General features: G+C 51.2%; 1 protein-coding gene and 1 pseudogene across 10 annotated transcripts in view; both read left to right on the top strand.

Annotated features, from left to right (window-relative positions):
- Positions 1-3,312, top strand: part of LMNA (lamin A/C) — a 44,874-nt gene extending 41,562 nt beyond the window's left edge. For 3 of the 10 annotated variants that reach the window (XM_069480423.1, XM_069480432.1, XM_069480431.1), the window contains 3 exons: positions 133-240; positions 329-448; positions 887-1,106. In XM_069480423.1, the coding sequence (XP_069336524.1) occupies positions 133-240; positions 329-448; positions 887-997 (339 nt within the window). In that variant the 3' untranslated portion in view covers positions 998-1,106. Of the gene's footprint in view, positions 1-132; positions 241-328; positions 449-886; positions 1,107-1,760; positions 2,031-2,344; positions 2,439-3,004 lie in introns of those variants that run through there. The other 7 variants (XM_069480430.1, XM_069480424.1, XM_069480429.1 and 4 more) reach the window with 5 other exon arrangements.
- A 6,476-nt stretch (positions 3,313-9,788) lies between these two features.
- Positions 9,789-10,130, top strand: LOC138389922 (ATP synthase subunit ATP5MJ, mitochondrial pseudogene; annotated as a pseudogene).
- Positions 10,131-12,620: the final 2,490 nt, after the last annotated feature.

Below are 12,620 nucleotides of genomic sequence, written 5' to 3'. Positions count from 1 at the left end.
CACAAATCATAGCTGTTATCCTTGAGGGGAAGGGCAGTGATGGGGCGGGCAGGTAGGAGGGGAGGGGAGGGATGGAGGGAGAGGCCCTTGAGCGAGATAAACCCACCTTCCTCTTCCCCATCCTTCTGGCAGGACCAGTCCATGGGCAACTGGCAGATCAAGCGCCAGAACGGAGATGATCCCTTGCTGACTTACCGCTTCCCACCAAAGTTCACCCTAAAGGCGGGGCAGGTGGTGACGGTGAGTGGCAGGGAGCTTGGGGCTCTGGGCTGGCCTTGGGTGCGAAAGGGAGTGCCGGAGTGAGTGTTCTCTAATCCCTCCTCTCCAGATCTGGGCTGCAGGAGCTGGGGCCACCCATAGCCCCCCTACTGACTTGGTGTGGAAGGCGCAGAACACCTGGGGCTGCGGGAACAGCCTGCGCACGGCTCTCATCAACTCCACTGGGGAAGTAAGTGTGCTTCCGGCTGGCCTCTTGCCTGACTAGGCTCCCCCTGGTGGCCAAAATCAGAGCCAGCTGCCTCCAACCCAAGGGAACCAACCAATTCAGGGCCACTTTCCAGAGCTCTTTGGTGCAGGCTCCAGACTCCCCACCTAGAGGGCAAACCAAAAGATAACTCCCCCAGCAGCAAGAGGGGTGGAAGGAAGACAGCAAGGATTGTTAAAGGTAGAGCCATGCTCCAACCCAGAGAGCTTGACAGTGTTCCTCTGGGGCAGAAATGAGTTCCTTAGCTCCAACACCACAGAGGACAGAGTAAGCGGCAGGCTGGACAAAGGGCGGACCACAAGAAAGGTTCCAGGTGGTCACTGTGGGGAGATATGCTGTACCCCCACCCCTCCCCTGGCCCTAAGCCCCTGACCCTTGGGCTCTGTCCCTTGTCCTTGTCAGGAGGTGGCCATGCGCAAGCTGGTGCGCTCAGTGACTGTGGTTGAGGACGATGAGGATGAGGATGGAGATGACCTGCTCCATCACCACCATGTGAGTGGCAGCCGCCGCTGAGGCCGAGCCTGAGCCCGCACTGGGGCAACCCAGCCAGGCCTGGGGGCAGCCTCTCCCCAGCCTTCCCATGCCAAAAATCTTTTCATTAAAGAATATTTTGGAACGTCACTTGCTGCCCTGGCCTTTCTTCTCTCTCCTCCCTATACCTTGAACAGGGAACCCAGGTGTCTGGGTACCCTACTCTGGTAAGGAAGGGAGTGGGAACTTTCTGATGCCATGGAATATTCCCATGGGAGCAGCGGACAAGGGTCTGGATTTGTCTCCTGGGAAGGGGACGGGAGGACAGACGTGGGGCACCCTAGCCCTGCCTCTCTCCCCCCATTTCTATTGCATGCCGTTCTTTTCTTGTCCTTTCTCCATTCCCGTTGCATGCATGTCCTCTCCTTTCCCTCATTCTTCCTGAGAATGGTCTCTTTGATTCCTGCCCCCTCCAATTAATTTTGCATGCCTGCTGCCCTCTAAGCTTGCTCCCTCTCTCTCTGCTTTTCCTCTTAAGCTTCCAGTAGCTAAAACAGAGTCAAAGGCACAATTCCCATTCTCTGTCCCCAAGTCTTCCTGACCCCTCTTCCCTTTCATGTCTTCCCTTCTCCCACCCCCCAGCCCCTGGCCCCCCCAGCCCCTATTACCCTCTGGCTCCTTGGGCACAGAGCCCCACCTTCGTGCCTGGCAGCTAGAAGCCTGCAGGAGCCCCGAGCCTGGGCGTTGGGCCTGAGCCGTCAGTCCCAGGCTCGCCGTCCCGCCTGAGCCTTGTCTCCCTCCTCAGGGCTCCCACTGCAGCAGCTCGGGGGACCCCGCTGAGTACAACCTGCGCTCGCGCACCGTGCTGTGCGGGACGTGCGGGCAGCCTGCCGACAAGGCGTCTGCCAGCGGCTCGGGAGCCCAGGTGGGCGGATCCATCTCCTCTGGCTCTTCTGCCTCCAGTGTCACAGTCACTCGCAGCTACCGCAGTGTGGGGGGCAGTGGGGGTGGCAGCTTCGGGGACAACCTGGTCACCCGCTCCTACCTCCTGGGCAACTCCAGCCCCCGAACCCAGGTGAGTTGTCCCTTTGTCTCCATACCCTGCAGTCAGGACCCTGGTCATTGAGGGTTAGGACAAAGTGGCCCTCTGTGGGGGGAGGGCCTTCTCTTCCGCAGCCCGGGGGAGTGGGAGCCTCCTCCTCTCAGCCCGAGTCCTAGGCAGCCCACTCCTGCATCCTGCCCCTCTCGTCTGAGCCCCAGACTGGAGGGCAGGGCGTGGCTGGGGTGTGAAGGAGAGGGGAGACACCACCTCCCCTCTGGCAGCCAGGGAGGGAGGGTCTGGGCCCAGGCACTGCCGCTCACACTTCTCCCCTCTCTCTTCTCTCTTAGACCCCCCAGAACTGCCGCATCATGTAATCTGGGACCTGCCAGGCAGGGGTGGGGGCAGAGGCCTCCTGTTTCCTCCTCACCTCATGCCCACCCCCTACCCTGTACCTCATGGGAGGGGGCTTGAAGCCAAAGAAAAATACCCCTTTGGTTTTTTTCTTCTGTATTTTGTTTTTTTTTTCTACGAGAAGTTATTTTCTACAGTGGTTTTATACTGAAGGAAAAACACAAGCAAAAAAAAAAAAGCATCTATCTCAATCCTAATTTCTCTCGCCTGCCTTTTCCCTGCTTCCAGGAAACTCCAAATCTGCCTTAAAACCAAAGAGGGCTTCCTCTGGGAGCCAAGGGAAAGGGGTGCTTTTACAGAGCCTAGTTGCTGCTTTTCTGCCCTGGTTGCTGCCCCCGCCCCGGGGCCCCCGTGACATGGTGCCTGAGAGGCAGGCGTGGAGGGGTCTCTGCCAGCCTCCTCTGTACAGCAGGCTGCTGCCAGACCAGCCTCTGTGAGGGGGAGGAGAGAGAGAGAGAGAGGACATTTGGTCCCACTACACCTGGCTGAGGCTCCTCTGCCTGCCCCACCCCCAGTCCCCACCCCTGCCCCCTGCCCCGGGGTGAGTTCATTCTCCCAGGTACCAGCTGCACTTGCTTTTTCTGTATTTTATTTAGACAAGAGATGGGAATGAGGTGGGAGGTAGAAGAAGGGGGAAGAAGGTGAGTTTGAGGTGCCTTCCCCAGCTTTAGAGCCTGGGTGGGCTCTGTGCAGTCACTGGAGGTCAAAGTTAAGCAGGGTGCAGGGAGGAAGGAGAGGGAGGCCACTGGAGAGGGTGAGAGCCTGCTGGGGCCCACCCCAGAGGAGGAAGGCGAGACGGGGTAGGGAGGCGCGGCAGTGGTTTTGGCAAACACTAAGGATCCCCTGGCCTCCCCATTTCCCATCTGCACCCCTTCTCCCCAAATCAATACACTAGTTGTTTCTATCCCTGGCTGCTGTGGTGTCTTTGTTGGTGGGCATCACTGGGTGTTTTGAGGGGCAGACTTACACACACACACACACACACACCGAGTGGTCACTGCACCCTCGCATTCGTTCCTGCTAGCCTCACCCCTGCTCTAGGGGAGACGAGAAGAAATGAAGCACTTCAGGTGCATATCATATCGGGGCACTCAGTGGTGGCTGACGGGGAGAGGTGTTGACTTAAGCGTCACTCACCCACTGTGTGGCCCTCTCCCCGTGGAAGTCCTTCGGAGCAGCAGAGCCCAAAGGAGGGCATTTCCTTCTTGACTTCTTTCATCCTACCAACACTTACCGGCCCTTCTCTGGGGCCCTGAGCTAAGCACGAATATGAAGACATATGATATAGGCCCCATCTGAGGTGGTGACATCTCAGGGGTGAGAGGGCAGCAAGATAGTAGGGCTTACTCTGCAAAGGAGCAATTAATGTCCCTTTGTGCCACATTGTGCTTAGCTTGTAGGACAGGGAAATGAACAAGAAAACACATTCAGTGTCCTCAGGGAAATTACACGCCAGTGGGAGTCAGAAAACGTGACTGCTGCAGGCAAAGCAGGAGCCTCTGAGGGGGAGACGGCTTATAACCGGGCCGTGAGGAGCCCACTGAGGCAAAGGGAGCTTTAGGAACCAACCATTCTCTGGCCCTTTCTAGCATTTCCACACTATCTCGTTTGACCCTCTTACTGTCTTGAGAGGTCCTTATTGTCTCCTTTGCTCCTGGAAAGGGAGACTCAGTTAATGTGCCCAAGGCCACACACAGCTAGCAGGTGGCAGAAATCCCAACCTTCTGGAAGTTTATGTTCCCTGGGCAGAGGAGTTGAGCTTGCAGTCAAAAGTCAATGAGAAAAAGGGCATATCTGGGATTGTGGGAAAAACAGATTGGAAAAAGCACAGTTACTGAGAGGAGGAAGGCCTCCAAGGTCATGCTGGAAACTCCCGATTTCCCCAGGGGCTGAGACCCCATGGTGCCTCTGGGGAAGGGATGCTAAGAGGAAGGGGCCCCGCCTCGGTTGGACAGCTTCAAAGAAGGAAACCCTTCCTGTCCTAGCCCTCAGCGAAGACCCCGAGGCCTCGCATATGCCGCATATACCGGGTCTTAGATGTCAGTCAGCCAAGGATTCTCCTGTCCTCAAAGCGACGACGTCTACGTGCACTTCCCAGGCCGGGCACCTGGGGGCGCCAGAGCCCCACCGCGGCCGGCGAGGCGTCCGCGCATCCCGGGCGGGGGTCCTTCGTAGCTTAGCTGAACCTCGGTGGGCTGCGCTGGCTCTGACCTCAGGAGGCTGTGCGGCCAGTGCGGGCTGGGGACCACCGGGACCAGCTGGCGAGGGTCCCGGCGCTTGAGGAGGAGGCTGAGGGGGATAAGGCAAGTACGCAAACACTGCGGCAAGCTGGGCCCGCGGTAGAGTGGCAGCTGGGCACTCTGCAGTTAGTGCGTCTGCACACGTGGTTACCTCACGTGACGCTCACAACACAATTCAGCACTCAGCAGGCCACATATAATAATGGAAATTTTTTTTTGTTAAAATATAATGCATACTTGGCTGGGCATACTGGCGCAGGCCTGTAGTCCCAGCGACTTGGGGGGCTGAGGTGGGAAGATCGCTTGAGCCCAGGAGTTGGAGGCCAGCCTAGGCAATATAGCAAGACCTCGTCTCTTTAAAATAAAATGTAGGCCTGGTGCGGTGGCTCAAGCCTGTAAGCCCAGCACTTTGGGAGGCTGAGGTGGGAGGATGGTTGAGGGCCAGGAGTTCGGGGTTACTGTGAGCTATGATCCTGCAGTTGCACTCTAGCCTGGGCAACAGAGTGAGACCTTGTCTCTAAAATATAAAAATATTAAAAATGTGATAATACTCTATATGTAGTAAAACTGAAAACACAGATAAATACAAATAAGAAAAAAAATTTAATGAAATATGGAGAAAAAGAAGAAAGAAAGAAAATCCTCTTTTCAATCACCCACAGGCAACCACTGATTTCCTTCCTGATATATTTTGTCTAAGCATATACATTACATAGTTAAGATCTCTCTGTGGTTTAAGTTTTGATTCTGCTTTTCTCAGCTAATATGTATAAGCTCTTCCAATGTTATTCCAAAGTTTACAAACAGTTTTTTTTTTTTAGTTGGACATCATTAATTGCTTATAAACACTATTTTTAAATAACACTGATTCTTTTTCTATCTGTTTATGTAAGTAATATTTGGCCATTACAGAAAGGGTGGAAAAAGAGAAAGAAAAAATAAATTCTGCGATAATCACTAATATCATAATGATGGGACGCCTTTCGGCATTGTATATATTTTTTTCAATTTTCAAATATATATTCAGACACATACAATTTTTTGCTGGCTGTTATAAATAATACTTCATGTAATATACCTCTTTGCACACATTTCTGGATGTTTCCATGAAATAAACTCCAAGAAAAGGAATAGCTGAGTCAAAGGTATACACATTATAAAGGCTGTCAATAAAATTGCTGTAATAATAGTGTACTCTCTTATCATTCCCACCCGAAAGGGGGCACGCTTTCCCCCAAACTCCTCCCAATGCCAGAATTTTCATTGGTTTTAATCTTTGCCAATTTGATAGAAAAACAATTACAGTCCATTATTGTTTCAAATTGGATTTCTCTAAAGAAAAAGTGAAAAATCTTTTTTCATTTATGTGTATTGGTTGTTTACATTTATTCTGGTGTGAATAACATATTTCTATCCCTTTGCTCATTTTTTATTGGGAAGATTATCTTTTTCACGCATATATATATTTTTTAGAGAGTGATGGGGTCTCCTTATGTTGCCCAGGCTGGCCTCGAACACCTGGGCTCTAGTGATCCTTCAGCCTCAGCCTCCCCAGTGGCCAGGATTACAGGTGTGTGCCACCTCGCCCAGATTCATATTGGTTCTTAAGGTTAAGAGAGAAAGCTTTCCCTCTGGATTTTATCTCTCTATAGCAATTAAGCCATATGTTTTACAAATATTTTATAAAGGATGTTTGTTATATAAACATACATTTTCTCCCCAGCTTTAAGATATAATTGACAAAACCTGTACATATTTATGGTGTGCAATGTGATGTTTTGATATATGTACACATTGCAAAATGATTAAATCAAGCTAATTTAATCTGTCGCCTCACATACTTATTTTTTTGTGGTGAGAACATTTAAGATTTACTCTCTTAGCAATTTTCCAGTATATAATACATTATCATTGCCTGGGCACAGTGGCTCACACTTGTAATCCCAGCACTCTAAGAGGCTGAGGCAGGAGGATCGCATGAGGTCAGGAGTTTGAGACCAGCCTGAGCAAGAGCGAGACCCTGTCTCTACAAAAAATAGAAAAATTAGCCGGGCATGGTGACACGCGCCTGTAGTCCCAGCTACTCGGGAGGCTGAGGCAGGAGGATCCCTTGAGTCCAGGAGTTTGAGGTTGCTGTGAGCTATGATGAAGCCACTGCACCCTACCCAGGTCAACAAAGCAAGACTCTGTCTCAAAAAAGAAAATTATTATTAATTATAGTCACTATTGTGTACATGCTATACTCCAGAACTTACTTATCCTGTCTAACTGAAACTTCATACCCTTTGGCCAATATCCCCCTATCCTCCCCACCAACATATTTTTTAATGGCTGAATGTATATATTAATACAACAATTTAATTAACCGATCCCCTATGGACATTTAGATTGATTCTCAGTTTTTTGACTGTAAATAATGCCACAGTGAATGCCTTTTCTTTAAATATTTTGGATAATTTCTTAGGATGGAATCTTTCAATTGATGATCACACATGCAGCCCTGGAACTCCGGTCCCTAGCCAGTCATCCCCATTCTCCAGAGGACTATTTCACACCTTTGCCTCTCTCTTCAAACTTCCTCCCCACCCCGCACTCTCAGCTGCTGATCTGCGTCCTGCTTTATACCCAGGGGACTGCTCTTGTCAAGGTCCCCAATGCACATTGCTAAGCCTGCACATTGCTAACCACTTTTCAGTCCTCATCCTGCTTGACCCTGTTTGTCAGAGCTGACTCTTCCTTCTCATACTTCTTCCTCTCCTTGGCCTCTAAGAGATGAGTACCCCTTCCCTTCTGTCTACACTCAGGCCCTAAGAGACTTCCTCCAGGCTCATGGCCTTAAATACTGTACATACATTGGTGACTCTCAAATTTATAGCTTCAGCCCATTCCTTTACCCAGAACTCCAGAACTGAATCCCCACTTGAAGGTCTAATGGCCTCTCAAAGTGAACATGTCCAAGACTGATATCCTGATTTCTACCCGCCCACCAATCTGCTCTGTTTATAATCTTTTTCCCATCTCAACTCATGACAACACCATCCTTCTTTTCATTTGCTCAGGCCAAAAATCCTGGAGTCATCCTTAATTCCTCTTGTCCTCTCATACCTCATATTTGATCCATTAGTAAAAGCTTCATCTTTTTTTTTTTTAAAAGCAGGTTGCAAATTTTAAATTAATCATTTGGAACTTGCCATGTATTTCCCAAAGAAACAATGTTATAAACAGGTGGTTAGCCAGATGCCTGTAGTCTCAGCTCAGGGGAGGCTGAGGCAGGAGGATCATTTGAGCTCAGGAGTTCAAGGTTGCAGTGCACTACAATCGCACCTATGAATAGCCACTGCAACTCCAGCCAGGGCAATATAGAAAGACCCCGGCCGGGCGCGGTGGCTCACGCCTGTAATCCTAGCACTCTGGGAGGCCGAGGTGGGCGGATCGTTTGAGCTCAGGAGTTCGAGACCAGCCTGAGCAAGAGCGAGACCCTGTCTCTACAAAAAATAGAAAAATTAGCCGGGCATGGTGACACGCGCCTGTAGTCCCAGCTACTCGGGAGGCTGAGACAGGAGGATCGCTTGAGCTCAGGAGTTTGAGGTTGCTGTGAGCTAGGCTGATGCCACGGCACTCACTCTAGCCTGGGCAACAGAGTGAGACTCTGTCTCAAAAAAAAAAAGAAAGACCCCATCTTACTTTGTGCACATTCTTCCAGGCAGCTTTTCTACAGAGAGGGCAGTTGCAGGGCTCCAAGTTCATCTTCTCTAGGGTGGTCACACGTGTCTCCGTCTTTAAAATATGTCTGGAATCCAGTCCATTCTCACCACCACAGCTGCCACCACCCCTGTCATCGCTTGTCTGGATTATGGCATTAGTTTCATTACTGGTCTCTTGCCCTTGCGCTATATAGTTTATTCTCCACACAGCAGCAGAGTGATCCTTTAACAGTTTGGTCACTCCTCTGCTCAAAACCCTCAGTCTTCCCAAAGCACTCAGTGTTAAAGCTAAAGTCCTCACAATGGCATGCAACATCAGGCATGATAACCCCTCCCACCTCATATGTCACCATTCCCCCTCGTTCTCACTCCACTCAAGCCACAGTGACTGCCGACGTATTCCTAGAACACACCAAGCACACACCTGCCTCAGGACATTTGCACTAGCAGCTCCCTTTGCCTGGGCCATTTTTCCCATCAAATATCAACATGCCTTGTTTCCACTCTTTCTTTAGGTCCCTATTCAAATGTCACCACGCAGTGAAGCCTTTCCTAGCCAAATTTGTAACAGCAGCATCCTCTCCACCAAGTCTTACTGCTTCTGAGCCACTCTCCCTGCTTTATTTTTCTCCAGGGTATTTAACACCATTGGATGTATTTCACTTGTGTATTTGTGTCTTCCACCAAAATACATACAGCTGAGGGCAGGTATTTTTGTCTGTTTTATTCATGCTGCATCCCCAGGACCTAGTGCAGTGCCTGACTACGTAGTACGTACTTTATAAGTATTTAAAGCAAATGCATAGATCTAGAAATGGAATCTCTCAATGTGAGCATTTTCTCTTTTTATCTTTGAGATGGAGCCTGGCTATGTTGCTCAGGCTGGAATGCAGTGGCTATTCAGAGGCTCAATCGTGGCTCACTGCAGCCTTGAACTCCTGGCAGCCCCCTGAGCAGCTGAGACTACAGGCACGTGCCATGGCGCCTGGCTATGTGAGCACTTTTTCAGAAGCTGAGACCTATTGCCAAATTGCGTCCAAAAGGACAGAACTAATTTACACTTTCACCACTAGTGGGCAGGTCATTACTATTCCCGTTTTAAGTGAGGCAACTGAGACCCAGTGAGAGGTTTGCCCAGTCACCCAAGACTCCAGATTTCAGAAAATACTGTGGCCACCCAGGATACTGGGGGAGGAAGGGGTTCTTTCGGGGTGGGCATGAAAGGACAGGAAGCATTCTATCAAGTAGGAATGAGAAGAAATATATCATTCCGGGTGGGAGATACAGTACGAACGGAAACCTGGAGGGAGGTGGGGTCCAGGTTGACTGGGGTAGAGCCTTCCCACACTGGCAGGATGGGAGGGGGCCTGCAATACCAGCCAGGGAGTTTCAAATCAATTCCCTGGATAGCGCATGCTGTGACCTTTCCGGACGTTGGCTGTGGGTCTGTGCTACGGCCCGAGCCATTGGTCTGGAGCCGAGATGCTTCAAAGCCTTATTAAAAATGTGTGGGTCCCCATGAAACCCTACTGTACCCAAGTTTACCAGGAGATCTGGATCAGAATGGGCTTGATGGGCTTCATTGTTTATAAAATCAGGAGCAGAGATAAAAGAAGTAAAGCTTTGAAAGCTCCCGCACCTGCTCGTGGTCATCACTAACCAGCCTCACTTGGAGTGCACAAGAGAGGGAATGTCAGTCTGCCTGTAGGTCTCAGCAAGCTGTGTCAGATGGGAACATGGAACATCCCTGTACACTTGTATAAGTGCCATCTACTTTGGCGTGAATAAATGTGTCGTGAGATGTACCACGCCTGGGACTGCTTTCAGTGTGTCCCCACTCAGCTCCCTCCTGTGTGCCAGGCTTACTTGAGTAGATCACTTGTAATGCAGGTGAATTTCAGATGAAATCAGAACCTTACTGAGCCGTTCATGGTTAGAAGCCCGAGGAACTGAAGGGTAAATATCTCAATTGTCACCAGAGTTGGTGATCAGGATCTAGAAACTCATGTTCTGCTGCCCAATAAATGTTTGTTAAGCATGATTGTGCTACCTGTGGGGGGGGGGGGAACCCGAAAACAAACAAACAAACAAAAAATTCCCTGGGTATTGGGAAGCCAGGGAGGATTTGGAGCAGAGGAACGATGTGAAAATTAAAGTTGGCTGGGCGAGATGGCCCACGCCTGTAGTCCTAGCACTCTGGGAGGCTGAGGTGGGAGGATTGCTTGAGATCAGGAGTTCAAGACCAGCCTGAGGACCAGCCTGAGCAAGAGCGAGACCCCGTCTCTACTAAAAATAGAAAGAAATTATCTGGCCAACTAAAAATCTATATAGAAAAAATTAGCCGGGCATAGTGGCGCATGCCTGTAGTCCCAGCTACTCGGGAGGCTGAGACAGGAGGATCGCTTAAGCCGAGGAGTCTGAGGTTGCTGTGAGCTAAGCTGACGCCACGGCACTCACTCTAGCCTGGGCAACAGAGTGAGACTCTGTCTCAACAAAAATAAAAAAAAAAAAAAGACCAGCCTGAGGAAGAGCGAGACCACATCTCTACCAAAAATAGAAAAAATTAGCTGGACGTGGTGGCATGTGTCCATAGTGCCAGCTACTCAGGAGGCTGAGGCAAGAGGGTCACTTAAGCCCAGGAGTTTGGGGTTGCAGTGAGCTATGATGATGCCACTGCACCTCTACTCAGGGCAACGGAGTGAGACTCTGACTCTGACTCAAAAAAAAAAGAAAGAAAGAAAGAAAAAAGAAAATTGAGGTTTTCTGTTGTCTATCTGCTATCTTTCCATTTCTATTCCTTTGTCCCTCTCCTTCACTGTGTGTTTCTCGGCTGCCCCAGCTCCTCCATGGCTCATAACTGTCATTCTCCTTTTCCATGTCACAACCCTGACAGCCCGTCAGGAATAAGGAGAGGGAAGAGATGAGCCAGGATCCTCTGTCTCTCAGCCTCCCCAGAGCCCCCTTGTCCTACCCCCAGAGGGGCAGAGGAAACAAGCCTGGGGAGGCAACTGGTGCCTGCCGCCCCCCTATTGACTCTGAGGTGCTGGCCTCCCCTCCCCCTCCAGGGCCAGGCCTCAGGCCCCGACACTTCTTGGACTGATTCTCTGTGCCTAGTACCAGGCAGTGCCAGCTGGCAGCTCTCACCGGAGACTGAGGTGGCACGAATATGGGGGAGGGGAAGGAAGTGGGCAGGGGCCCAAGGGGAATAGGGGCAGGATCTGAGGAGGTGATAGTCAGAAGCCGGGTGGCCACTTGGGGGTCTCATGGGATGAGGGAAAGGCTAGGCAGAGGAGCCTGGGAGCTTCCAGGGAAGTAGGGGAGGTGTCAGGCCCCCATTCTGGCTCTCCTGCTCCTGGCAAATCCATTCCTCTCCCCACCACCTACTTTCCTCTACACTCACCCCTTAAGCTGCCCCTGGCTAATTCTTCTTGGTCCCTTTAAGAACTGCCTGGGAACTGGGGCACTGGAGGGGGCTGGCAGCACCCCCATCCCCCTCCCTGCCATGCCTGCCCCAGCTCCGCCTGCCCCCTGTCCGGTGCAGACTCTGCTGGAAGTCTTGGACGCCTGGGTTAGGGTCTCCACTGCTGGGCTGGGGGTAAGGCTTGAAAGTGGAGGGGAAGGGGGACCGTGGTGTCTGGGGTGGGATGGAGGGGCAGGGTGCCAGAGTCCTGGGACTAAGGACATGAAGCGTCTATGTGCCAACTTTAATGGACAATGTAGGGAGTGGTCCTCCAGCCTCAGGCTGGGGGAAGGACAGCCCAGGGGATCTTGAGGGGCAAATCCTAAGGAGCAGGATGTCTGGGTCTCCTCACCTTCCACTCCCCCATCTCGTTTTCCCCGGGACCCTCTTTTGCTAAACTCTGTTAGCCGCTCCCTGCCCCTTCCGCAATCAAAGACACAGGGCCCTGACCCCCTGTCTTCCCAAAGGTGGGGAAATTGAGGCTAAGCAAACCAGAGGAAATCCCTCCCCTCTACCCCAGAGGACTGGAACAGGAGATCTGGGTGTCTCGCTCACTCTGGGGGGTTTCTAGCCGTGGCTCTGGCCACCACCAGGGACTAAGTCCCTGCTCTCTCATCAGGACACCTTAGCTCCTTTCTGGAAGTTTTGACTTTCATATGCGAAGGCCAGGAGAGGCCCCCTGAAGTCCAGCTGGGTAACCTGGAGTGAAGTGCAGCCGTGAGAGATCTGTAGGCTCCCCAATTCCCTGGATTATTTCAGAAATGTGACCTCTTCCAATTCTGCCACAGAGACTGGGCCCAATTCCCCT

Source organism: Eulemur rufifrons, chromosome 8 (assembly GCF_041146395.1).
Source record: "Eulemur rufifrons isolate Redbay chromosome 8, OSU_ERuf_1, whole genome shotgun sequence".
Taxonomy (NCBI): domain Eukaryota; kingdom Metazoa; phylum Chordata; class Mammalia; order Primates; family Lemuridae; genus Eulemur; species Eulemur rufifrons.
Note: the sequence above shows the minus strand (reverse complement) of the source record. Positions and strands in the feature narration are given on the sequence as shown.